The following is a 27,167-nucleotide window of genomic DNA, read 5'->3' as shown; positions in this document are numbered from 1 at the left end:
ATCGACAAAACAATAACTCACATCATCACATCTTTTTTTTTTATAAATTCTTGCTGTCGACTAAAGCTATACAGTCCCCTCAAAATAAAGAATGTCATGATGCTATTGCCATACTGAAGCAAAACTGTTGTTCTCATGCTCCATCTCTGTTACAGCATCAGTTCTATTTGTCGGCAAGATTGGAAAGAGACCATGGCAGGAATAGTACAGTAATTTGTTGTCTATATATGGGGGGTGCTAAAAACCAAGCGCATAATTTTGGGAAATTGTCTTGTATGTCCTCTCATTCATAGTCAGATGAAACATCTAAATCCACTGCTGGATATTTATTTTAGCTTGTTTCTAACTCCAGGGTAATACACAATTTACATTGTGGTTTAAGTAGCAGTTAGCACTGGTGCTATTTCTGATCAACAATGGTAAATGGTTTTTATATTTATATAGCCCTTTTATAGTCTTGATGACCACTCAAAGCGCTTTACAGTACAGTTTTACATTCACCCATTCACACACACATTCATACAGTGCATCTATTCGCAGTACTTTGTATTCTTTGGGGGGGCATTCAGGGTTCAGCATCTTGCCCATGGACACTTCGGCATGCAGATGCTGTACTGTAAAGCACTTTGAGTGGTCATCAAGACTAGAAAATCGCTATATAAATACAAAACCATTTACCATTTAATGTCATTCATCTGCACATATGTGAGGGTCCTTTGGTTCATAAGTGACCTGTGTGTGAACATATGCGTCCTAATTACGTCTGTAATACGTCCTGGATTCCAATGTGTCAGCTGTGTCTTTCCATGTCTTATTTGAAATGTATTAATAATCAAACAGATTTAGAGTTATATCAATTTTTGCTGAAGTTATGCTTGTATTTTACTGCTTCTTTCAGTCTTCATGCTAAGCTAGGCTAAACCAGTCATTGATCTCTGCTGCATCACAGTACAGGTAGGCTGAACTCTTCTCGTGGTTCATTCAAACCTTTTCTTCCTAAGATAATACTTGCAAGATAAGGCTGTTATTATTCTTCGAGGGACCAAATTCTATAATAGTTCAACCAACAATGCAATACTCTGTCATGCAGATACATAGGCTACATCCACATTCCATTACTTTACACTCCGTTTTCTTTTCAGTCGATAACGGTTAAGCCTGATGTCTCATATACTTGAAAACATTGCTGGCCCTTGTTTTGTTTGAAAACTTTAGTCTAAACAGTCAGAAACAAAGACATTTGGAAATAATGATGTAGGCACAACAGCTTGCTGATTAGACCTTTTTTGTCAAGAAGTAATCCTCTTGGATTTGTCAGGCATCAGTCACATGACTGTCTTCTGGAAGAAAACAACCGCTATTAGCCTCGGCCACTAGTGTAGAATGCAAATTGGATAACTAATTACAAGCATTGCTGACTCTGCTTTCTTTAGCTGTTGTGCAGTGAAATTCAGCATTTCACAATTATGCTGTTTACATAGTTATTGGAGACAAGCTATTATTCAAGCAATTCTGCTTATAGCGTAGGTCTTCCTGCAACTTACTGCCACATGCTTCCTATGCACACTGGCACACATGCCCAATGTATGTGATTGGTCATGTAATTTGTGGTTTAGTTGTGTTAGTAATGACATGGAATAAAACTAATACAAAGGTAAAACGCTTCTGTGGAAAGAGATAATTTGGTTTGAAAATGTCGTCTTACATATGTAGCTATACTGTAAAAAATGTTTAACACAAAGCTAAGTATAAATATATCTGGATGTGACATGTGCTTCAGAAGATGCTAGTATTGAACTAAGTTTGTTCTTACAATTTTTCAAATAAATAAGGGAATTTCGGAAAACAAGCATCCACAGACAGGGAGAGTCAATCAATTTGACCTGAGAGGGACACAGTGAGCCCATTACCAGAGATAGCCTCTTAAAACTATATGGCAAAGTTACAATGGGTAAGGGTTGCATAGTATATTACATCGTTTATATTGCATGTCTTAAGATAACGCTTGGCTAATAGAGCCTCAATGGGGTTAATAGGAGCAGTAAAAGTTGGAGACTTGTCCTCTTGATGACTTGCAGTTAATGTGAAGTTTTGTTCATTCAATAATAATTTTTGAATCATCTGATTACAATGTCCCTTGATTGTGTCAGCATTTTATATAAATAATTAGTAAATGACAGTGGAGATAGTGCATCGATAAATCTTCATTAGTATTCATTACAATATACGACAAAACTGCATCTATGATTTTTTTTTTTTTTTTAAACTGACTGTCAAGATTTGATGAACAGACTAGACCTGGAGTTTCTAACATAATGGTCACTATGGCACATATAAACCCTATATGATGTATATGTACACACATGTCACTATTGGCTGTTTGCTCTAAAGTCAGTATGACCACAATGTCTGTTGTTGTCACTATCATTGTTCCAGTAAATAATAAAAAGGCACGCCCCAAATTATCTCATTATGAAATAATTATTAATGTCAATATTATGCTATTATTAGAGTTTCTCTTCAATAACCTCCAAAGTACTGGTTATTGATAGTAAGCAAAGATGTACATTGACTACAGGTTTAATACACTTTGCTCAATAAGGGTCTTCACACTTCATACCAAATACAACATTAATAAATGCTGTATAATTATAATTAAAAGCCAATAGGCACCTTGTGTACATGCCAATACGAATAGGCCACAAATACAGTTCAGTACAGATGCATTGTGTTTCTCTAGCAGTCACTGTGAGAATTTGTCTTTTTATGTCTCTTTGTCCCTGTAAAAGACCGTTTCCAGATAACGCCTGATTTGTCAGCACTGTGCCTGGTTTTAATCTGCCATTCTGATCAGACAGAGGGCAGAACAGTCATAGCCCACTGAGGTCCCGATTAGACTTTGTCAGACCTCTGGAGGACAAGATTAGAACAAGCTAATTAGGACAGACAGAAGTTTAGGAAACTTTTGAGAGGAGAATCAGAGGCGAGAGAACAAGAGAGGAAGAGTATCTTTAATGGAGAATAGTGTGGAGTGAAGCAATGTAAAATCTAAATCATACATTAAGTGGATCTTAGTCAGAACAAAAATAAATTTAAGTGTAATTCTATTTAAAGACTGTAGAAAGAGAAGACGAAGCCAAATCCTCAGTGATTAAGATCTCCTGACAACAGAGGTTGGAATACAGACTGGGCAAAGTGAACATCTACCCTAGAGTTAAGTTTATATTATTTCAGTACATATAATTTGATTTATTCCAAATTGGTGTACAATTTGCTAGCATCAGTGGCAGGCAGAGATACAGGGGGAATGGTTAGACGTTAAATTTGAGGTTAACATGAAGTTTCAAGAACTTCCAGTTTATTTGTTACTTTTAAGGTGGTTTTTGTTATTGTGTGAGATGCATTTATCACCATTGTTGCCAATAATTATCTATTGATCGTCTAATCATTTCAGCACTTTAATTGGTGGAGTTTGACTCTTTTTAACTGTATAGGTTAGGTTGAACTGAGGAATCAGAAAATGTATTCAGTCTTTACATAACATAAGCCCAGGTTTTATAGAAACTGCTTTTTCACGTAACTCTGTACTTTCTTCCAGTATTTCAATCTGCTGCCTCTATTGTTTTCCTCTCTTGCCTGGATCCTGCCCACTGTTACATCAGCGTCTTATGTAAGAGCTGCGACCAAACACGAGCATGGGGACAACAGGGGAGCATCGGTAGGTTTTATCATCAGCAGCAGCAGCAACACTAAGTGAAACTGTCACTGGCTCCGTTCGTTTTTTCGTCTTTTTCTTTTTACCCACATGCTCCCGCACTCTCGCAGGCACGACGGGCGACCAATTAGGGTTAGACAAGCAAGCGGAAATATTGAAATAAATAAACTAAAAGATCATTTGTGGCCTGAGGCTCGCATCGCTTGCATGGTGAAAGATTAATGCTGCCTCTCTGAAAAACTAAAGCCTCCAAAGGGACAGTGGAAGTGGCTTTTTTCCTCTTCTGGAGCATTGGTAAAAGAAAAAAAAGGCCTGGAGACGCCTCCGGGCCAGAGGAGTACCGACCAAGGAGAGATGAGGAGGAAAGTGGTTGAGAGAGAGAGAGAGAGAGAGAGAGAGAGAGAGAGAGAGAGAGAGAGAGAGAGAGAGAGAGAGAGAGAGAGAGAGAGAGAGAGAGAGAGAGAGAGGCAAACATATTGCAGTGACAGTGGCACATAATTGCTTTCACTCTAGAGCCCACACCCAGCATGCTCTAAATCAAACAGCTAGCCGATAAACTGTAGTTTTAAAGCTTCGCCAATTGCTAAAATCTCTAATATCTGTCACTGAACATATTGTAAAGCACAATGCTGTTCTAATATGAAAGGCAGTATTCAGTGATGGTTGAGTCTTTAATCATAGCAGGGGATATGTCTGGCATCATGAAATAAGGGCTGATGAGTTTTACTCCTGTTTCAGTAAGACACAACTACTGCAGATGTTTCCATCAAAAGACAAGCTTGAGTACTTTAGTTATAAGAAGTTGTTTGTAGGGAGAAGCTGAGTTTCAGAGATTAAAAAACTAAACCAAAATACAAAAACCACCTACATGCAACTGCACCCAATTAGTAATAGTTATTCTGATAAAAGGAGAAACCCAGAGCAACAGAGTGGTGATTTTAAAATGGTTCTGTAGTTGTATTGATAGAGTTAGTGCTTTGGAAATAAGCATTATCCTGCAACAGGTAATGAGATTGCATTTAAAGCTAATTCTCTAATCGAGGCCTGTTTCAAATAGACACCTAATTTTCCTGCTGTTTGGGAAAATCATGGTCACTGATTATATTATAAATGTAGGGAGCATCTGGTTCTGGGCTGATACACTAGCAAAATAAACTGATAAATAAACAAATAAAGCATTTATATATAGTGCTGATTATTGCTCTGCGACTGTAAAACACAATACCAACGGAAGTGGCTAAGATAGTGGACGCGACAACATGATGGTGTGTCTGAGGGTCTGTGAATACACTTGTAGGAAGATATCAGTTGACATTAAGGCCTAAGACATGGTTCAAATGACCTTGTGTCGTGTCAAATATGAATGTCGGGGCTTGCGGAAACTTGGATGGCACCACACCAGCAGTATGGATGCACGTTTTTTCTGTTGTTTTATTAGGTCGGAAGAGATACAAGTCCTAGTGAATTTTCATTTTTAAGACCAACATGACTCTGACATGGTCCCAACATTTGTACTCCCATTAGAAGACGGTGTTATCATATGACAGATTCATTTTGATTATCAAAATTTAATGGAAATATTTGTATTGCTTTGGTCCTCACAGAACTGATCCTAGTCTCTTGAGTAAGACGTACTTCATGCAGTTATTTATGACATTTACCCAATTTTCACAGAGCCAACAAATCTGAAGCATCCCAACTGTTGTTTAAATACTGCACAAGAATCCTTCCCAAAGTATGTGATGCTCAGATTCATTCACCTGCTAGTGTGTATGCGACATTACTGGCTTTCAGTAGCTCAGCTTTCATTTTTTCTTTATTTACCAGTAATATTGTATAGGCTTTCCAGATTTCCCAAACCATGTGGAACAACCAAGACTCATCGCAGAGAGTTAACTGTAATGTCTCAAACTGGTTATACCAGTGAAAGAAAGTACACTAACACACAGACACACACCTGAGTAGGCCCAGTAGGTCTCCTCTGCGGCAGCTCTCCGGAGTCGCGTTCCATCAGCTGTGGCTTTGCGAAGGCTGAGGGCAGGGGCTTGGGACTCGGCTTGGCTTCCTGTCAGTGCTGCAGGGGGGCAAAAGAACATGGGGACAGGCGGATTAGTATAAACAGCAGTAGAGCTTCAACAGCACTTTGGAGCCTGGGCTGGATATCTGCCGGCCAGGATGACAGCCAACTGTGTGCTTAGCTGCCTTACCACGCCAGCTGCCTCATAATAACAGACACAGCAGGAAGAAAGGTCAACAACAAAGAACAGCAAGTCTGTGAAACTCAACTGTCTCAGAAAAAGACCAAGCTACCTTGCGAACATTTAAGGACAACCTCAGACCCCAGCTCCAGTTCTTGCAAAAGAGTTTCACATGTGAGACCAAAAGGATATGGCATTAAAATGCAGAGGCAGGATACAGACAAAAGACAAAATATCAGCTTTGGCCAATGATCTTCTCTGCTTCTGCTACACACCACCCAATGCAGGGAAATAGTTTACACAATACAGTTGTTTCATATGCATTGATGTGAGCATTCACAGTGTAATGATCAATACTAACAAGGCATAAGACCTCAGACTTCTAGATGCCCAAAATGCTCCAGGTTTACTGCATGTTTTTTTTTTTTTTTTAATTTGATTAAATCCAAACTACTACGAGATTCTGCACCACTTATACCAACAAAAGGTTAGTTGAGCATTTAAGCTATTATCTGGCTGCTTCTAACAGTGGGCCTTTCTCTAAACCTTTCTTAATTCGAAAACCTGGGACGAGTTTATATGATTTGTGCACAGGAGTGCCGGCTAATTTCTGGGTCTCTGGGGGAGTAAAATTAAGCTAACATGTATAGTCTGTTGTGAGATATGTTTAAAGGATTTATGCATGTTTCACAGAGGGTGGACGGCAAAATGAATGGTCAATAGGGGCCCAATAGATCTTGTGTGCCATGGGGCCCTACAGGGATAATCTGGCCATGGTCTGACAATGCCCTCCTTTAATGCCCATCATTCAAATCAGTTTATGTTGACATAATCCTTAATATATCAAATTTCCCTTTGTCCATTTTGACAATTATACTACTAGTCTATTTTTCTATCCTTGAGTTTTTTTCCTTTTGGGGTATTTTGTAGTCTAGTAGTGCAGCTTCTCAGACCTGCAAATAATCAAGAGCCGTTATGTCTGAGCTAATTCTTGCCCTGAGGGGATTTGGTTCTTAGAGAGATAATGCTGTCACAAGGGTAAAATACCTCAACAAAGAAGTTGAAATAAAAGCTGGAGGCAGATGTTTTCCTTATGAACTCTATTGTGTACAAAAGTATTCCAAAACCAAAATTAAAAAAGGGGCTTATGTCAACAGTCAAGGCTGCACCGACAAAAACAATCGTCAATATCAAACATCTAGATGTCAGATGCTTGTTAATGTCTTGAGGTTGCCAATTTGTATAAACATGAAATCCCCTCCCACAGTCACCGCATATCACAGCAGAGCAGCATTTCTCCTGCATTTCATTGGGGAGTAGAATGCTCGACTGGAAAATCAACAATCCCTCTGCTGGATTCATGTGTGAAACTCTAACTCTCTGGTTGAGAGACCTTCTTGATCCCCACTAAAGAAAAGGCAGAGATAGAACGCTTGGCTTCTCTACAGTGGAGGACAGTATTTCTGACAGCTACTCTCATAATGACTCCACTTGCTCTGCTATTTGGCCTTTAAAGGGACTTCCACAGGACTAAAATCTGACTGAAAGAAAAACAGTGAAGTGTCTTTTAGACTTGTAGAAGGCCACCTTTAACTTTCCACTGGCATTATTTATTTTATATTTTTTTATTTTTTGTGAACTTTGTACTTTGACTTTTTGGTATGAGGAATCAAACAAGTTCAACACGTTTATATTCTCACAGTTCATTGTGTGCATTGTTTACTAAGTATGTGGCTGCGGATGACATTGTCAATATAATAGTAACAGTATGAAATTCAGTGTGTTCTTGTGATAGGAGACTGGGAGTCTAACATTGAGAATGAAACTCACTCCATTTGGCAGAGTAGCCTGATCACACTACAGCCATCAAAGCAAGTACTGAGCTATTTCACCTGTTGCATCATTGTTGTTGTGCTAGTACAGTGCATCACTTTTTAAATGCTTCTGTACACTCAGACTCTGTTACATACTGTGACACATTGAATGATTAAACTGCTGCTAAAATAATGGGTATATGTAAACTAGACCTCTGAAAATACTAATATATCCTATATATATAGCCAGTTTAAATAATCACCACGAAGCCTGAACTTCTTCATGTCTTCCAACACCGGCAGGCAATTTAAAATGTTTAACCCGGTAACATTCTGGAAAGTAGTCTAAAAAATAAAAGTTAAGCTGAAAACCTGCCGGAGAAGATTTGTTTTTAACATGAGGCATTATGACCCAACTTGGATTTGAATGGTATCCACTCTTGAAGGAATACAAATATGTTAACACTATTATCCATCAAAGCTAGCAACTGTTAAGTCTGCCATTCATTCATTGAAAAATACTATGACTATGTGACTTTAATAATGTTACAACTCTAAGACTCAGTGGTTTAATGTATGCTCCCAGCTTCAAGGTTAGATACACGTTTTCTAAATGGGTCAACATGGTGGGAAAGTGTGTTTGAATTACACTTTTTCACAGTCAAATATGTTCTCTTGCTGGGATATGTGCTGTTGGATTTCAGCGGGGAGTCTCACCTCAGCCCACTATAAATAGACAGAGGCAGCATCAGGAGGGTGAACTGCCATTTCACATCTGACCTCACAATATCCAGCTGTGATGATATGACCACGAGGAGGTGTTTTTGTGAGTGAGTGTATCTGATATATGAGCAGCAGTGGGGCCAGACCGAGCAGTCTCAGGCTACATCCACACTATACTTGTATCATATTTTAACAAAACTGAGATCCAGAGAAGCATTTTAACTCCAGATCGAAATAGTCTCTACCCGCACTTACGCACCGGCAAATACATTTGTATAAAGACAATGTGTGCTCTTGTAAACCATATGCAAATTGTGTTCTCTGCAATTGGAGGAAAGAAAAAGAAAAGATTTATTTTAATGGAAGTTTTCATGACAATTAGTAGTAGCAATGCTTGTAATCCGTTATTCATGTCGTGTCTTAATTCATAAGATCTGATCAGGACACATTTAAATGCCATCGTTTCTAAAAGTGTCTGCTTAAAAAGTCTCTGTTTTCTGTCTTCTGTTGCATCTACTAATAGAGTAGTACCTGTGGATGTAGCCTTGACCTGAAAATAGATACCAATCACATTGTGAGGAAAAACTAACTTTCTGGCATTTTGTAAAGCAACATGGGAAAGGTATAAAGGCTCAGGACGAACAAGGGTGAAGCTTAGTTTCGATGACAGAGAACACAGCCCCCCATCCTCTTCTTGTTTTAATTATTTGGGATGTAAGCATGGCTCATGTATACAAATGCCAATGGGAGCCAGTTGTATGGCTTTTCTATGAATTACATTATTGATTCCCAATACTGCTCAGAACAGAAAATGTAATTATGCACGGACCCACCCTATCCCCCTACCCCTCCATCCTTGCCGAATGGATGTTCCTCTGTCCCTGCCTCCCTTTTTTCTTGTCTTTCACTTAATGGCTTTGCATCAATTTGTCTTTCGCTCTTGCCTTTAGTGACCTGCCCCACCGATGCACTCTCTCACACACACGGACACACACACAAACAAACACACACCCATCTCCACCCCGCCACCCCCTAACCTGACCTCTCTAAAGCCTCTAAGTGTGTTGTCCTTCACTCATGTCACGTGGGCAAAGGCTTTCTGGAATTGCTCTGCAGCAGCATAAACAGTGCCATTACCACGTGAGCAAGTGTTGTCTCTTATAGAGTCCTTAACCTAAGAGTTTTACCCAAGAACCTCTTTGAAATGGTGAAGCAGTCTCTTTTCAATCATGAATCTGGTGAAAATGTTATTGACATTTTTAGAGAAAGACTGTATCTAACAAAGTAAAGGTTGATTGTTTATTATCTAGATGCTTTGGGTCTGTCTCAGTCCCTATACTTGTGATCTTGGGCATGTAAGTCCCATGTAATCAAAATGTCAACACACAGGGCACTTAGCTGATATCTGATGGACACCTCATATAGAATACTCCATTAGTCTGTGCAAGCAGCTTATTATTTATATTTTATTTCAGACAATCTCTAATTATTATTAAACATGAGGTCTTCTAACATTTAGGAAGTTCCTTTTTACAACCAAAAATGATTTCCTAAACCCAACCAAGTAGTTTGTGCATCAAATCTCACTATCTCTGCTATAACGTTATAAAAAGTCTAGTTCCCTGATCTCTGGTAGGTATTTACAGGTTATATGAAGGTTAGGATTATGGACTCATTACTTTGCGGTTTTGTTTCTGATTCCTGGTTTCCTGTTGTATTTGCGTGTCCTTAATTGTTTCCTGATCCTGGCTGTGTGTGCTGCTAGCTAACCATGTTCTCTGTCTGATCCTCCTCCATACCTGAGCTTTCACCTGTGTAAGGGCCGGTTCTTACACCAAGATGCTGCCAGCTCATTGTTTACCTTTGTGGTAAAAGAAAAAAGCTTTGCACCTCCTGTCTACCGCTGTTGTGTTCTGAAGATGTGTGTCTTGCCTCTCTGCCTGAGAGTTAACCTTTGTTTTTGTGCTCAGGATCATCTATCTGCCTTGCCATGCCTGTCACTCTCAGCCAAACTCCAATGCCATATGTTCATGTTTGGACACCAGCCTGCCTCTTTGTCAGCACATTCTCTAAACTGGAAACTTGAGGAGATGGAAAGTGGAAGGGTTTGGTGAAGTGTTTGATTCCATCAATCACTCCTGGCGTTTCAGGGGTAAACTTAGTTAAAGTAGAATCCGATACAATTGAAGTCAATGGTGAGTCTTTCTTCATAGGTAATAAAATTGAAATACTAAATGTAATACGCTAATATCCGACGAGGTGTAATCAGGGACCGTCGAAAATTCTAACGTCCGCTAGCTAAGCCACTTCTGTTGGACTTTTTAGCTTAAAACACAGTGTAAATGACCTGTTTAGAGACAAAAATGAATCTCCGGGCTTACAGACACTTATGTGACACCACACAAGGAGAGGCATGTTGTGTTTTTGTCGGTTGATTAATAATTGTTATGTTGATTCTTTTCTTTCATTTATCAATTTAATTTATTAATTCACATTGCAATGTATCCATTTGTCCTTCCCTTCATTATATTTGTATTCTTCTCAGAACCCCAGGGAACCCCTTACTCCCTCTCCACCCTTCCATCTCAATCAAATCTTGGTCGTGGCCATTCGGACGTGTCCAGCTATTTAGCAGGCTTTATTTATCCTGAGCCGACGCCCCATTAAGGCAAGTGGACAGAATCTATCTCGGGGAGGGGGGAGCTCTCCTATGGGATCCTACCACTAGAACAACAATGTTTAAGTCAGTGACAGCGAAAAGAGGTGGTGGGCAGATTGAAACCAGAGGTGAAGGACACTGAAGGAGATGAGGAAGGAGAGGAATGACAGATGAGAAGAGGAGGATAAGATGGGGCTAAGAGCAGAGCGATGGACTTAAGGAGGCTGAAGGAGATGCCTGAAGAAAGGGAATGTGGAGTGAAGAGAGTGTATAAATAGGAGGGGAATTAAGCATAAACGATAAAAAATTACAATTCTCCCTTAGCAACAGTTACCGGGTCACTGATCGACAGGGTGCCGCAACCAGTCAGCAGATGAGGAGAGGAGATGAAAAGAGGCCTACTATTGGGCTGGGGGGGTATAATGAAATAGGGGGTGGGGGAGGGAAGGAAGGAAGCTGTGACGTGTCAAGAGGAAAATGTACACCACATAATACAACGTTCTCCACACTGCTTCAAGTACAACGTGAGTGTGAATATTAACATATGGGCATTTAGCTGGTGCTCTGCACAGAGGCTGAACAAGGTCTGGCAAAATAAAGAGAAGAAGAATGGGGGGAGAGCCCTCAAGGTTTGATGTTCAGAATGTTCACACTGTTGCAGTCTGACATTTCTGAGCTCACTACAAAAACAGGGGAACCAGAGGAGGGCAGAGCTGCCACTACGAGGGCTAAATAACTCCTGCAGTGTATTATGACAGGGAGGTTCTAACATGGTGACGACAACTGATTATGAAATCGGGTTGCATTGTTCACGTGACAATTTCACATATGTTCCTTTTTCTAATCTCCAACATGCACACATTACAAGGTCTGAAATAATGGCACATCCCTCTCTCCTGGATATTGTTCAGATTACCTTGTCAAAGGGATCTCCTGGCAAGGCGTTGGTTATACTTTGCGATGTGAAATAACCAACTGTGAAGTCTAGATGAGCCTGGGTGAGAAAATGGAACTTGAGATTTTCACTGTCAGTTTTAATATCTGTCAGCAACACAAGGGTGGCTAACGTGTTTACCATTGCCAGTCAGCATTGTCAGCTGCTCAGGGATTGACGTCATCATGATAACATTCAGATTTTAACACCTTGCCGGTATGATAAGCATATTTTCTTACTTTCACAAAAAGCTTAGTGGTGACCTCATTGTCATTAGAATGAAAATGTGCAAACAACAACCATTTTTTGTCATTGTCATCAAACACAGACAGGTATACACATGACCGACCGACCTCATCAACAACATTCAGCTTTTTAGATTTGGATGCAAACTGCAAGACCCTGCAAGTCTTACAAAGAATCTTTGGGAAACTTTGTTTTTCTTTCATTGGTTTCCATCCATTCTTCTGCTTCTTTCCTCCACTGCTTCTGCCTCTCTACCCTCTCACACTGAACCCCCTGTCAGTCAGAGCTCATATGCATCACCACTGAGCAGTGAGAGAGAAAATACACAACAAAAATGTAGGAACTCTTCTCTTGAGGCTGATCGAGGTTTGCAGCAGTTTGTTTTGAACGGTCACTGACACACTCAAGGTAAACAAAGGGTTGAGTACCAGTCTATTTATGCAATACGCAATATTCAGTCCCGATGTAAGAATTATACTATTTTGAAATATTACATGGCTATTTCTGTTTCAAAATCGATGCACTGTATGAATGTATGTGTAAATGGGTGTAATGCAAAGTACTCTGAGTGGTCATCAACACTAGAAAAGCTCTATATAAAGACAAACCATTTCCCAGTATTTCCGAAACAACTTTCAGAAGCCAACCCTTTTAATACTCCACCCCAATGAACACCATACAGTGAATTGAATAAATATATTGAGGTTTCTAATCCAGTCATAGCATCTCCCCCCCCCCCCCCCCCCCCCCACACACACATACACTCAGTGCCCACGTTTCCTTTTCTTTCATCAGACATATTAAATTGTTCTTCCTCTAACATCACCACAGAGGCTTGTTGAGGTGTGCAGCGTCCTAGGGCAGTGTGCAGGTTGTGAGGTTATTGCTCCCAGTACAAGTCCCACGTGTTGTCAAGGAGAGCCTGGTCAGACTCAGCTGTTGCCCAGCGGTTTATGGCACTATAGTGTTTAAGTGTACCCACTTTAGAGGGAAATGCCCTTATAAAGGCAGAGAGAAAGATGTGACATGTTTTTTTTTCTTTTTTCTCAAGCCATCTGCTCAGCGGGAAAAAAAAATCAATGATCTTTTACAACAAAAGTGCTTCTTCTGTCTAATACATTTCACAGACATATTGCACTTTTTACTTTAATACATTTTCTAATTACGTATATGTTCTGATTTTACAAACTCATAATTTGAACAGTGTATTGAATATAATGTAGCTCTACCTAACCAGTGATCATTATGTTTATATTGTTAATTTTGAAGATCTAAGTGCAAAGTATGGAAACCTTCTATGGAAGAACTGCTGTTAACTGATGATTTGTATTGTAACCGTAACAACAGAGGTGAATGTCCTAGGCAGACAACGGGGACAAACAACTTATATGGTGTTACACATTGGTGGACTTATTTTGCTCAGTGAGCTGAAGTATTCAAAGAAACCACTATAGCCAGGAGTCACATAGAAACACAATCCAATGTTGGCTCTAATTTAGACGAGTCAAAAGAAACTGTTTGTTTGTGTTTTACCTTGTTAATGAGCTGCTAGTAGTATGTCACACATAACAAACCCTTGAAGCAAATTCTGTCTATTTAGAGTGGAGAGTATATGGCTGGTGCTTAGGGGGGGAAACCAAGTTGGAATAATATGTGAATGTCCATGTATTTGTCAGAACATTCCAGACATAAATCATGTGTCTTTTTTAGTGTCTTTGTGTGAATTCAAAAGTATTTCCAGCTCACTACAGGTCAGTCAACTATTTAGAGGAAACCGCAGGAAACAGTTCCTGAGAGTTAAGTGGTTTCAGACACCACCTGACTGAAGTTTTCAATTCTACAATGTCATCAGCCTGACTGATGTGATTGATTTGTAGCATTTGGAATGTCTATATGAGGAACTTTGGAAACGCTCTGTCTCTTTGAACAGTGTGGGAAAAGCTTGAGAAATGGATCGACTGCTGCAGTAGGTTTACAGAGATACCGCTGAAAGTCTTGCCTGTGCAGGTGCACATTGGTTCGGGTAGATAGATTCCTGTTATTGACATACTGTGCAGAGAGAGAGAGAGAGAGAGAGAGAGAGAGAGAGAGAGAGAGAGAGAGAGAGAGAGAGAGAGAGAGAGAGAGAGAGAGAGAGAGAGAGAGAGAGAGAGAGAGAGAGAGAGAGAGAGAGAGAGTTTACCAGATGCACTGGAGATGTGAACCAAGGTAACTTATTTTCTCTCTAACACTATGTTGGTCTGCAGTGCCAGAAGTCAATAAACTTAAAGGAGCTGGGACTTTAGCTGGCCCGGCTTTTTGTGTCCAAACATACTGCCGCTTGCACAAAAGTTCCTCTTGAGAGGAAAAATAGACAACACTGGTTCCTGTCATCCATCACAGGAGGCCATTTAGGGGAATTGCAGAGTGTTTGCTCAAGCCTTAATTAAAATGCACAGCCCATCACAGTGCTCCTGTACTTAACCTTGGCTCACCCACTTCTCACTTGCTCTCTCCTCTCTTGACTTCAGAGAGAACGAACATCAGGGTGTTCGTATGCACACACTCACACATGGACATAAACACAAACCCATACAGTGCATGTGTGCCAGAGCTGGCCAAGTTAGTCCTCACTCTGGTTTTTCATTCATTAGCATTCTTTACATCTCCCTCCAATGCTCTTAGTGGTGAAGGACATCCACCAAGACAACACACACACACACATGCACACATGCATGTGCATGGCCACATTCATTCACACACACACACACACGCACATGCATGCGCACACACACACATCATGATGCAAAGCTAGCCTTCACTCCAGATCTGGTGGGGAGCTCCTCTCTGGATGAGCTGTGCCGCTTTGTCGCAGCAGCTGTTGTGCTACAGCACACTGCAGAGAGGCAGGCTGGGGTTAATGGTCATCCTGCAGCCTGCTGGTAGCTGACCAGATACCCTGGCACTGAAAACTGACGGGTGGGGGATGCATGTGTGAGGGTGTGGAGGATGAGGGGTGAGAGTTGGCGTGAGGGATATGGTCTGGAATAAGACAAAATGTTCTGGAATAAGATAAAACTCCCAAGAGGATTTTGACTTACTTGGAGGTATCAGTTAGACAATATACTTCTGTAAAACAATGACACACTGGGTGGAATGATCACAATGTTATAAGCCTGGAAATTATTGGAAGATGATAATGCCATTATGATGAATGCAAAGTTGTTTAACTTCACTCTGCACCATAGACATCATGAGCTTTGCTCTAGGCACAATGTCTAGCATGCAGAACAAAATAAACATGACAGTATAATGTAGGTTTGTTTTTAAGGAGAAGTCACTAATGACAAGGAATAATTCTGAAACAGCTCCACAGCATTAACACAGGCCAAGCAAATAGTCCATTCTAAACAGGCGTGTTAAGAAACAGCACTGCACTATGTTAATGTTGTAGCTGATTCAGTTGATTAACTATGCTACACATTTAATGTGTAACTAGTAACTACAGCTGAAAAAAATATATTACAATTATGTTTTCAGTAAAGTAAATAAATTAAAAATAAAAATGAATACATTCTGCTTGAAACCTGTCTGACTTGTATGGGAGATTTTTCTATTCTCTTTTATTTACAGTATTTAAATGTCTAGTTTATTGTAAATTTTGAAAAAAATTCTTTGGGTCCTGTGGATATGTTCAGTTAGTTCCTTTTGTAATCAGATTTCATTATCTGGATAGTTCTTCCAAAGCACAACATACCAAGGCAAGGTCACAGGGTCAACAATTGCATCTCGTACAAATCCTCTTCTGTGGATAATGAAATATAATTGTGTGTTCTGGTCAGAAGTCTTGGATGGGGTGAGGCAGCCTCAGAGTAACATGTCTATCATTATGCCTTGGTGCTTGCAAACTAAAATAAAGGGAAGGAACAAAGAGGATTGGGAAAGGTTGAGGTTGGGAAGACAGGGTTTGGATTTTAAAGCAAAGAGATAGACAGAAGAAAGAAGGAGGGGTTTTGAGAATCAGTGGCTATAGGATGGAGGGTAGAGGGTCATAGGAGGAGGAGGAGGAGGGGGCTGGGGGGAGATAGCAGCTTTTTTTGGCTGGCTGGATGTTGATCAGAGCAAAGCGGGGAGAAATCACTTGCTCATGGAGTCCACCCAGCATGACTTCATGTTTTCTGGAGCACCGGCCAAGGGCAGAGAAAGACAGTGGCACACACACACACACACACACACACACACATATACACAGAGAGGATCTATGAAGCCCAACAAGGCATGTCATCATCTGTGGAGCAGAAACACTGGGAGGCAGAGCTGTGTGTGGAGGTTAGGGGAGACAGAGGAAGCGTGGCCACAACATACAGCCTGAAGAGCTCTTTAATGCTGTTGAAAATGTCCCAGCAGACACGACTCGCCTCCAAAGCACCTTCCTCCCTTCCTCTTCATCCGCCTCCTTCCTCCAAGCACACACACACACACACACACAGACCCACACACATATGGGCACGCACACACTTACACGCTTGGCTAATTAATAGCCACTGTTCAGTGAGACAAGGTCACGCTGCCAGGGGGCTAAACACAATGAAACAAAGCTGACACCTCTGCTGGTACACAAGACAGTGAAAGCTGTTCTCTAGTCCCCACCTCCATCACCAACTATGTCCAGCCTTTTTTCCCTTTTGACCATACTGTGATATCAGTGAGGGACTTTTTGTCTTGTGAAGTGAAAGTCATATAAGTCCCACATCAGGTCCAAGTGGGTGTAACCATCTGCTGCCTGCATGCTTTTTCTTCCCAAATATATTGTCCAACAGAAAATTTGCTATGCAATCTATTGAGGAATGAAAAATCAATCAATCAAAAAAATATGACCACATTTGAATTTCTTACATGGCTCTTCTGCATTTTACCCTAAATTCTGGAGAGAACTGGACTGTAGCAACAAACAATTGCCAGGGATGAAATGTAAACAGTAGATATAACATTTGTCAAACAGCAGTCACTTTGGCAACACAGCACAATTACAGGCACAGTAAAGGCAGAGGAGCGTCTTCATTTTCCAAATTTCTCCTTAGTGAGCTGCTTCAAAGACATCATCAGATGACGTGACTAAAACTGGATACCACAGGTACTAAAATGTGAAATCCATAAGATAAAACTAACTTGTGGATTAGATGACATAAAATCAAATTAGCTACAACAAACAACTGGTCATTCCAGCCAGAACAAGTAAGCCTGCAGCATCCCATTTACCAATTCAACTTTTTATTGGGAAAAGCGCAAATATGTCTCACTTCCTGCCATGGTGAATGACATATGGTTTAGGTGAAGATGGAAAAAAACATTTCTTGCACAACTCAGAACACATAAGAACCATGTTTTCTATCAAAATTAAACTTAAAACCTACACTAAGATAATAAAAAAAAAATGCAATATTTACATCGATCCAGGTAGTGTGATGGCAAGTCACAGCCTGGGGGAAAACCAGCAGGACAACACAAGAAAATTAATCAAGCTCTTTAGAATCTCACTCCTGTTTTGATTCAATCTTTTTAATATTCTGGTTCTCATCGTGCCATTAGCCATCAATTCTAAACTGCTCACATTGTGAGATTACTTTGTGTTCCAAATCATTTTATGTGAGGGCCATAAAAAGATTGGGATTGGACTTTTTAAACTGAAAAAGGTCCCTGTCAGACACATGCTGTCTTCACTTGGAGAATGATGACCAGGGAAGTGTTCTTGTACACTTATGATGTCACAGTGAAGTTAAAGTTGAACACTTTAACCTTTTGGACATAAAATGTCATCACATTTAATCCTATTAGACTTCTGTCTGACATTGTGTAATAATTAGCATATGGATGTGATCATTTGAGGTCATCACAAGCCTGACCTTTTACTTTTTGTCCTCCAAAATCTAATCCATTTCCCCTAAGGTCCAAGGAAATTTCTGAGCCAAATTTGAAGCGCACCCATGAGGAGTTACTATGACGCATTCACCAGAGTGGGACGCAGAGATGGCTGAACTTTGGCCACAGCTGTCACTGTTGCAGACGCATATTCAATCAATCAATTAACCACCAAATCATACAAATATCTTCAGACTTACATGATGATTAAAGCATAGGGGTCCGATTTACCCACATTGGACTCACGAAGTCATGATACAGGCGGTAAATGAAGTAGTGTGCACTCTGTGAAATGCTTTTCACCCATCTCTGCTCTCTGTACATGATGTTTTGCTGAGTGCCCATGAAAAAGGCTTCTTGGTTCAGCTGCAACTTAAATGACAACCTGATGGAGTACAGCGTGGGCCTGCTGAACTTTACCCAGAAGGCAGCAGTCCTCCACATAAGCATTCAGAGCAGGGAACTGTGGGTGATCTTTAGTAATGTTCTGGTTGATTGGTGTAGGATGGCAGGGGTGATTTGTTGCCATCACCTTCCCATGAAAAAGGGAGAGAAAAAAATATCCCAGCCCATCTTGTGCATTTACCAAGGATAGGCAAGAAAAGAGAAATGAGACGTACTCTTCTTCATCTCTTCCCTTCTATTTTCTAAGTAGGCTTGAAGGTCACCGCGTATGAAACAATCCATTACAGATGTCGCTTTGCAGACAAAAGGCATCTGCTGTTGTGCTCTCACTGAAACAGCACTATCCTCTTAATAACTCACCGTGTTCTCATATGACATTTCAATATCACACACATGCTGGTCCTGCAGGCTTTGCATTGTCCAGCAGAAGTCTGTGCAAAATGTCAATGCATCTGGTGCACTGATATGTTGTCCGGGCCACGCCCTCACAGTCATGTGGCCCATAGCACTGCTCTGCTCTCTGTGATGTGGACATTGGGTGCAAGATACCACAAAAATGGTGTCAGCTTCATGTTTTGATACAAATGCTAGTTCGTATTTTTGTGTAATTGTGTGGTATTGTGTCATTATGATTATTGACAAAGGTCGAATAAAAAAATACACAACCCAATTTATTTGGAACCGTACTTAGGGAAATGCCCTCAAACCCATCTCTGCCCTCCTGTCCCTCGCACAGCTCTGCTACACATCTGTGTTACTGATTGTATTGTATTTTATTCTATTTAATTTTAAAATGTATTTTCTATAAAATTGCTTGATTTTCTCAGATGAGATCGGAATGTATAATCATTTTCAGGGTGCCCATTTCAAATGTGGGGTGGGATAGGCCGCTAGATCGACATAGGCTGCTTATCATAAATTCACCCTGACATCATCAAGGGATCCCTTGATGATGTCCGGGTGAATTTATGATTAAATCCAGTTTTTCCTCAGGAAGGTGATATCAGTGGACGTTTCTATGGAAGATAACATGGTCCTGTGCAGAAAAGAACGAGGCCACCTTAATTCAATATAAAATGCTTTCAATCTGATTTCATCACATTTTGTTTATAGACTTTTTTCTGTAAGTTTGTTCCCTAACAAAAGGTCAGACCCCCCTCAGGTTGGTAAATCCCCAAGATTTCCAGATAAAATACACCAGATGTGACCTCAGTGTCCTCAACGGTAGCTGTGGCCCTGGGTAGTTGGCATTTAAACTAAAGCATAATGCCAAATGAGCATTATGCTTGGGTGGTGGGGTTGGGGTGGTGGGTAGTGGGTATCTGGCCCTGGGCACAAAAGTGGTTGGAAGCGGCGCTGGCACAATGGGTCCATTGTCTGTCTCTTGTTCTCGCAGCTTTGAACAGGTGTTTCCAATTCAGAAAAATGAATGTCTCAATGGAGCACTTTAGACACATAAAGGCTGCATGAGCTAATGCACACTGGGCTGAGAGTGACAATACGGTGGATCTAACACAAAGCTCTGGCTTTTCAGACCACTGAATGTGCCTTATTAGAAGCAGTTGTGTGTTTTTTCCCCCTCTTCCGAGCTCCTGTGGTTAAGTGGCTGCTTTAATTAGGCAAACATTATTGTGCAGCCATTCAGTAGTCACTGTTAAGTCAAACATCTCAGTTAAGCTTTGCTCAGTACAAATGGGGCTTAATTGGGAGTTAAAAGTCTAACTGTTGGGTTTTCAAATCTAATCAGTGTGCCTTTGTAAGGGCGATGTGCTCGGAGCAGCCTGTACTTGTGTTTGTAATGTCTCTGCTTGACACCGACTTGATGTACGAGGCTCTTTTTGGTTTGTTGTGGCCCATTCGAGGCGCTGACACTGGTTGTATATGCAAGACATGCTACTTTTAGGGATGAATGCAGAAATGTTGTGATGAGAGTGAAATGATGAGAGCAAAATGAATTTAAACTATTCATTCAAAAGCACAACAGATACAAAACCGCTATAAGAGCAGCAATCTTCTAAATAAAGTCGAATTGGTACAGATGCTCAGAGCTGTTTTCCAACTATGCAAAATACAACTACCACTCTCCCCTTCTACGAGTCTGGGCTAAGATTAATGTGGAGCAACCATGGCACTGAAACATTTAAAATTACATCGAAATCATCATTATTTTACCTCCTTAAATAAAAATGTTTTGGTCATGTATAAATAGGAAATTCAGTAGATCCTTTTTAAAAGCCATGGTAACAAGTTAAGGGTACAGTTATGTTTGCTTCTTTTTTGTTGATATAGTGAGTAAACAGTTCCCTATTTACAATTTCAGTTTATCCATTTATTTGAGTTTTGTTTTTGTCATTTCATGATAAAATGTAAAATGTTTAATGTGTTCACCTGTTTGTGTGTGTGTGTGTGTCTGTGTGTGTGTGTGTGTGTGTGTGTGTGTGTGTGTGTGTGTGTGTTGAGTAGTGGGCACTGAAGTATTGAACAAAGAGATGAAGATCAAACCCCACACAAGTTACTTTGTCCTTGCATCATCTGGGATGGTGAACGGATTAACACATATTGCATCAAGCCGGGACAACTTCCACCGGGCAATTATCATGCATTCAATTGAAGGGTAGAAGCAAATATGAAATTAAGCGACCTACTTTTTCCCAGTTGCACACAATTAATGTCTGGATGGATCAAGACAGGAGCCACATAGCCTTACAGAGGGACATCATAATAAAATCCAATGGAGAATAGAATCACTTTTGTTTTATTGTTAAAATTGATCGAGTTATTTTATGCCTGCACAACAGACAGTGTTGCGTAAAAAGGTGGCTAGATTTTGATTGTTAATACAATCATGTAATTTTGGTATACATTATTATATGATGAGTTTATTTATGTTACTATGACAGCGGGACTAAATGCACAAAAGGGCCATTATGTCCTGTCCCTCACTTTTCTCGTATTGATAATGTCTTAATCATTGTCATTTCACCTTTCACCACTTCCTTCCTTCATTGTGCTGAATTGTGACAAAAAATCCTGCTGCTGTTGATGCATGTTAAAATTAGTTGCATTTATGCAAAGCAAAAAATGTCAAGAAATCCTGACTGATTGTTTAGCAGTCTACTTGGAATTTAATTAAGGAGAAAAAGCTCAGTGTCATCCATGTGTGTCCAGGACAAAGATGTGTTCAGCCTCTAATTAGCACAAAGGTTAAGTGCAGATCCACAGCTCTGAGTGGGAAAACACAGCCTCTTTAGTGAAGTTCAATAGGACCAAAATGTTGTCTCTGGCACACAAATGAGTTTCCTCAGTAGAAGAATGACAGCACCAGTGGTTTTAGCATTTGCCCCACTGTGCCAGCTGTCCACATGACAATGCCTTCCAGTGGCCTGAGTCATTGTGATGTGAGCAAAGGAGCAAGTCAGGGGACATTGATCAAGTCTGAGCAGGGAGGAGGTCGGACTGGAAAGATTAGTCAATAACACATCATACTTCAGCTCTACCAATGTTCACTCATTTTTCAGTAATTTATTACTAAAAGTGGCCGTACCATTTTTACTTATTTGTCAACAGACTTTAGCCTGACCGCTTGAGAAAAAAATAATCCTCCTTGACTCCTTGGTAAAGGGGTCTTCTTCATTTGTTGTAGTTTGGCCCTTTATTGTCAGAACTGACAAGAAAGTCGTACTTTTGGTGACATCTTGTGATAGTCAGCCTGTGATACAACCTAGCTTGCTATTCACGTAAGGCTGAAGAACAACGGTTTGGACCAATAGGGCAAGATCCACGCACACTACCAATCACCTCTCTTAGAGTTTTCAGCAACTAAGCAACTAACTGCACACTAGATCTTTACATCAACACACGTTCAAAGTTTACAACAATGGACATGTGATCTGCATCTTTAGGTTTGTCAGTGTGGTTGGAAAGTAGTTTAGTTATGGAGCTAAAATGTGCATCTGAATGGAGTGAATGGAGATTGTTTTTGTTTGAAACACTGCTTTAAATCTAGCATATTACAATGGATGTAGCCGGAGCATCTTATGAGAGAGGAGCCACTGCAGGTTCTGGGCATGTGTTCAGGGTGACAACAGAGAGAAGCAACTGTTCATTGAGTTCATCCAATCACCTGTCGGGTTTTAAAAAAAAATTGATTATGAAAGACAAAGGGTCAGTAAGTATTTCTCTCCTGTCTCCATGTTCCCAGAGGTTGGTAAATAGTACTTTGCTTACTCACATTACTCGCATAAAAAAAAATCTTCAGCTTCGTCAGCTCTAAGAGACACATCTCATGTTTCACTGGGTTCTTTGGTGTGGTGGCAGTTGATGGAACAAATATGGAGAAAGATCAATGCATCCTGTCATAGGTGGGTGACACTGACTCCCCAATATCCAGTCCTTAATAAAACACCACTGACTGAAATACCTGCAAACACAAACATAGCAGTCACATCCTAGCACTCTATTTGTTTTTCTTGCTCTTACTCTATTTGGCAGATCAGAAGGTTCAATGCATCAACTACATTGGATTCTCTTTCTTCAGGGAACCCGGTTTCCACCATTTCTGTTTCTCACCTACAGCCAATCTCTCGCTACCTTCTCCCTATATTATACTGACAAATATTACAGAGGACGAAGGAGGCCAAAACAATGAGATCTGACCGGGGGTGCACGCCACCTGACAAGATTAAGACACCCGAATGGATAAGATGCAACACGGTATGCTGCTGCTGGGGCTTTTAAAGGTGTGCTTGAAATTGCCTTAGTGAGCTGATAAACAGAGTTTTTGGCAGGCAATGAGAGTTTGTGGGGCATAATCTCGCAGCAGGGAAGATGCGCTTGAGTGCTGGACAGTGAGAAATTCGATTAACGCCTCCTCTGGGGTCTTACTCTCTCTCCCCAACCATATCCCAACCTCACAGAATACCCCTCCCCCCAAAGGGTTGCATCCCGCTCTGGATATGGACCCCGTCATCCACAACCGGTTAATGACAAAGCTGCTTTTTCCTGGCTGGAAACCGGCTGCTGCTGACAAGGCTTTTCAAGCAAACACCATGCTGGCAAAGGGAGCTGAAAAGCTGGCTGGTTGGCTGCTGTGGGTATATGCTTGCATGTGTTGATCTACGCAAAAACAACAAAACCACACACTCCTAAAGCCTGACAATAACATGCAGCCTGAGTAATCCGATTGGCGTAAGGGAGAGTAAGATAAATACAAATGTGAGCTAGATGCTTTGAGGAGGGGAAGGATGCACTTTTTGGACCTGAGCAAAGACACGCTTTACCGCCAGACTGTGAAGGCAACATGTCTCCTGCGCATATCTTGGAGTTATACAGAACGAAATTAACTTTTTACTTAGGAATCCAGTCGATGACTGGGCAAAGCAGCAGACCAGGGTCGGGCAACGTCATGGAAATGGCACACAAAAATGCGATGGAGGATGAAATTGGGGGGTTGTACAGGTTTGATAATCTCTGACGCTGATAATCATGACCATAGACAATGCAGTGTTGAACACATTCAGCTGCAGCTTCTCATATTTAGCTGCTCCTGAGTATAAGTACAGCCAGTTTGATTTGTCAAAGCTGTTACCAAATTAAACTGGGCTTGGGGGGGCTTGGAGGGGGTGCATCATCCATGTTAATTCATCCATGCTAACTTTAGTAGCTGGTGATGCTGGAAGTTCGAGATTGTATGTGAGTTAACACCTAATTTTAAAGTTACTACATGTGGATACTGAGGAAATCTAAACGGGATAAGGTTTCTGTGGAAACGCTGCAGATGCATTCACTTTGAGCAAGCAGCAACTTTGTAAATGTGTTCCATAAAAACATTACTTTGCAAATTGGGAAAATGGGGATTAAAATATAGTCCAAGTGGCGTTATCATAAATTAATTCCTGTCATTATCAAAACGCATTACCAGTTCAAAATTATGAGTAGATCTTTATAAACACATTTATTTAGGAGACTGGGTGTGGCGTTGCTGGTTTCAAATTGGTCAACATTTTAAACATAACTAAATAGACATTCTTTGTCACTCAAATTTTGTCATCATTTTTTTTCAAGGAACAGACAAAAAACTAAAGATTCTGTAATATATCTAACACAATATCTGCTTAAACTAGAACTACAACCTACCAACAGCAGGGTCCTGTAGTCTATAACTATATAAATAACTATATTTGTTAACTACAATCATTGCTTTGTCTATGCCTCTGCCAACCGGTCAAGTTACATACATGAGTTTAAATTCAGGTCAAGTGCAGATGCTCCAACATTTGTGCAATACAACGTATAAATAGGCAATTAACATCTGACCATGAATGGTCTGTTAACACCTAACTAAGACGCAATCTGTCATTGCTTTCTATCTAGTGAAAACTCAATGAAAACTAGAAAATACTTTTTTTTGGTGAAAAGTCAGCAAATGACATGCATGATTCTTGTGAATTATTTACAGTGAGAAACAAGCTGCCTTCTTTTCAGTATGTGGTCTCCTGTTCCTGGTGTTGAATGCTGAATATTATACTGTCAAAGTGTCACCACCATTAGTTATGCTATTAGTTACTTTTGTGAAATTGTGTCATAATAAGATCATTCATTATTATTAACGTGAAATAATGTGAAATTTTTTTTTGAGCAGTCTCAATGACCTTGACTTTTGACCTTTGACAACCAAAAATGTATTTTCCCAAATTTGAAGAAATTTCCTCGAGCTGTTACCGACATAATGCATTCATGAGAATGGGTCCTACCACAGTTAAAAGTAATGCTTCTGGCTATTGGTGTTGCAGTGTGTAGGCACAGTAAAGCTGATTGTCTTAACTGACTGCTGCTGAGAAAAAAAAAAATGCTTTGTAAGCGAAATCCATCACTGCATGTGAGCGGTTGCACTTTCTTGTCCTGAAGACATTAAAAGGGCCATAATGTTGGTTGATCTCATGCACAGCTGCCCTAACACACACAAGCACAGGCACTTATCCACAGTAATTACTAGGGGATCATTAATCATCAATTACAGGCTGTGCGTGGCCCCAGCACACATACAAACTACTTATTTGATAGAAATCTTGGAGGAAATACATACTAATACCAGGTTTAAATATGCTCTGTAATGAATTTCTGGTATTCTTGGTCCAAGCAAATAATTATACATATACAAATAATAACCCTGCTGATTATCTGAGCATCCAGCGTCAGTTGGACAGCCACCTCCAGTTGAGACTCCTGATTCAGAATCTATTGGAAACATATTTCTAAGGCACTTCAAAAAACATCAAGAGACGTTGTGAAAAATAAGTAAATAAATAACACACACATGAAGCAAGGCACGAACAACAAATTTGTCTTCTTTCCCCCCTCCGGCAGTGCGCCTTCCAACGACACGGCTCTTGGTCAAGTCATCAGCCCTCCACAGCCAGACTGACTGGGGAAAATGCATAAATATTCTGTCAATTAGACATTTAGTGTTAACCTGCTCCTAGCAATTTGTGATAAGGTTTGGGAGTGGTGAGGTGAATCCAGCTAATAAATGACTAGAGCCGCTGAAGCCACTCCTCGGAACGACAGATAAAAAAAATTTACCTGGCAAATGTATTTCTCTTGGGAGCAGCCCAATCTTATTATGGAGGGAGATGAGGGGATGAGGTGGCTAGTGAGGGGCTTGGGAGGTGGGATATTGTGTGTGTGTGTGTGTGTGTGTGTGTGTGTGTGTGTGTGTGTGTGTGTGTGTGTGTGTGTGTGTGTGTGTGTGTGTGTGTGTGTGTGTGTGTGTGTGTGTGTGTGTGTGTGTGTAAGCCAGCATGAAGATTCATGTGCCACAGAATGTGATTCCAAGGCTCAATATCTAATAATGTGTGTCTTGATGAGGAGTTGCATTATGGACCTATATATAGAGAATTACAGAAGTAAAAAGCCCAAAGTCCTGCTAATGGCTTCTACATGCTACAATGTGCACTCTAACCTTCAATATAGAAGCGTATGACTGTACTCCTGTAGTGCAGTGCAGCACCTTATTACGACCCGTACTTACGTTTTATTGTTAAGTGACCTCTAGTGCAGTGGTTCTCAAAGTGTGTGTGGGGGGGGGGGGGGGCGGACACTCTGCAGTTGTTAAATTTAAAATATTTTTAAAAAACGACCGACAACCGACGACCTGTCACTGGTTAGTAAAAGCTCCCTCAGTGGCAAAATGTTAGGGGCTGGACTGACACAAACAAATCAAATACTGTTTCGTTCCTGATCCACCAATCAAAAGAGGAGTGTTATCATTTGAACGCGAGTTGCACGTACGCTTCCGAGTATAAAAGTAACTACAGGCATGGTCAGCGCTCACCCTCACTGAGACAACACCCTGCAGAGTTTGTGCGATTGCTCTTGTTTCCTTGGCCCCAACTACCCCTAACCAGCTTGGGGGGGCCCAGCTTGCAAAAGTTTGAGAGCCCCTGCTCTAGTGGACATTGATGGGGCGAATTGAGAAATTGTAGTTGTATTTAGAGATATAGTTTAAGGAGTGACAAAGTGTGCATAAGGTGGAGGTTGGAGTCGATCTATGGTGTCGAGCATTTGTGGTTTCCCA

The 27,167-nt window shown here is 40.6% G+C and overlaps 1 protein-coding gene across 1 annotated transcript in view; it reads right to left on the bottom strand.

The window, feature by feature from the left end:
- LOC128459041 (receptor-type tyrosine-protein phosphatase gamma) overlaps window positions 1-27,167 on the bottom strand; it is a 342,929-nt gene that overhangs the window by 259,548 nt on the left and 56,214 nt on the right. The window contains exon 2 of the mRNA XM_053444144.1: window positions 5,673-5,789. Coding sequence (XP_053300119.1) covers window positions 5,673-5,789 — 117 coding nt within the window. The remainder of the gene's footprint in view (window positions 1-5,672; window positions 5,790-27,167) is intronic.

This window comes from Pleuronectes platessa, chromosome 2 (assembly GCF_947347685.1).
Source record: "Pleuronectes platessa chromosome 2, fPlePla1.1, whole genome shotgun sequence".
Taxonomy (NCBI): domain Eukaryota; kingdom Metazoa; phylum Chordata; class Actinopteri; order Pleuronectiformes; family Pleuronectidae; genus Pleuronectes; species Pleuronectes platessa.
This window is presented reverse-complemented; position numbering and strand designations above follow the sequence as displayed.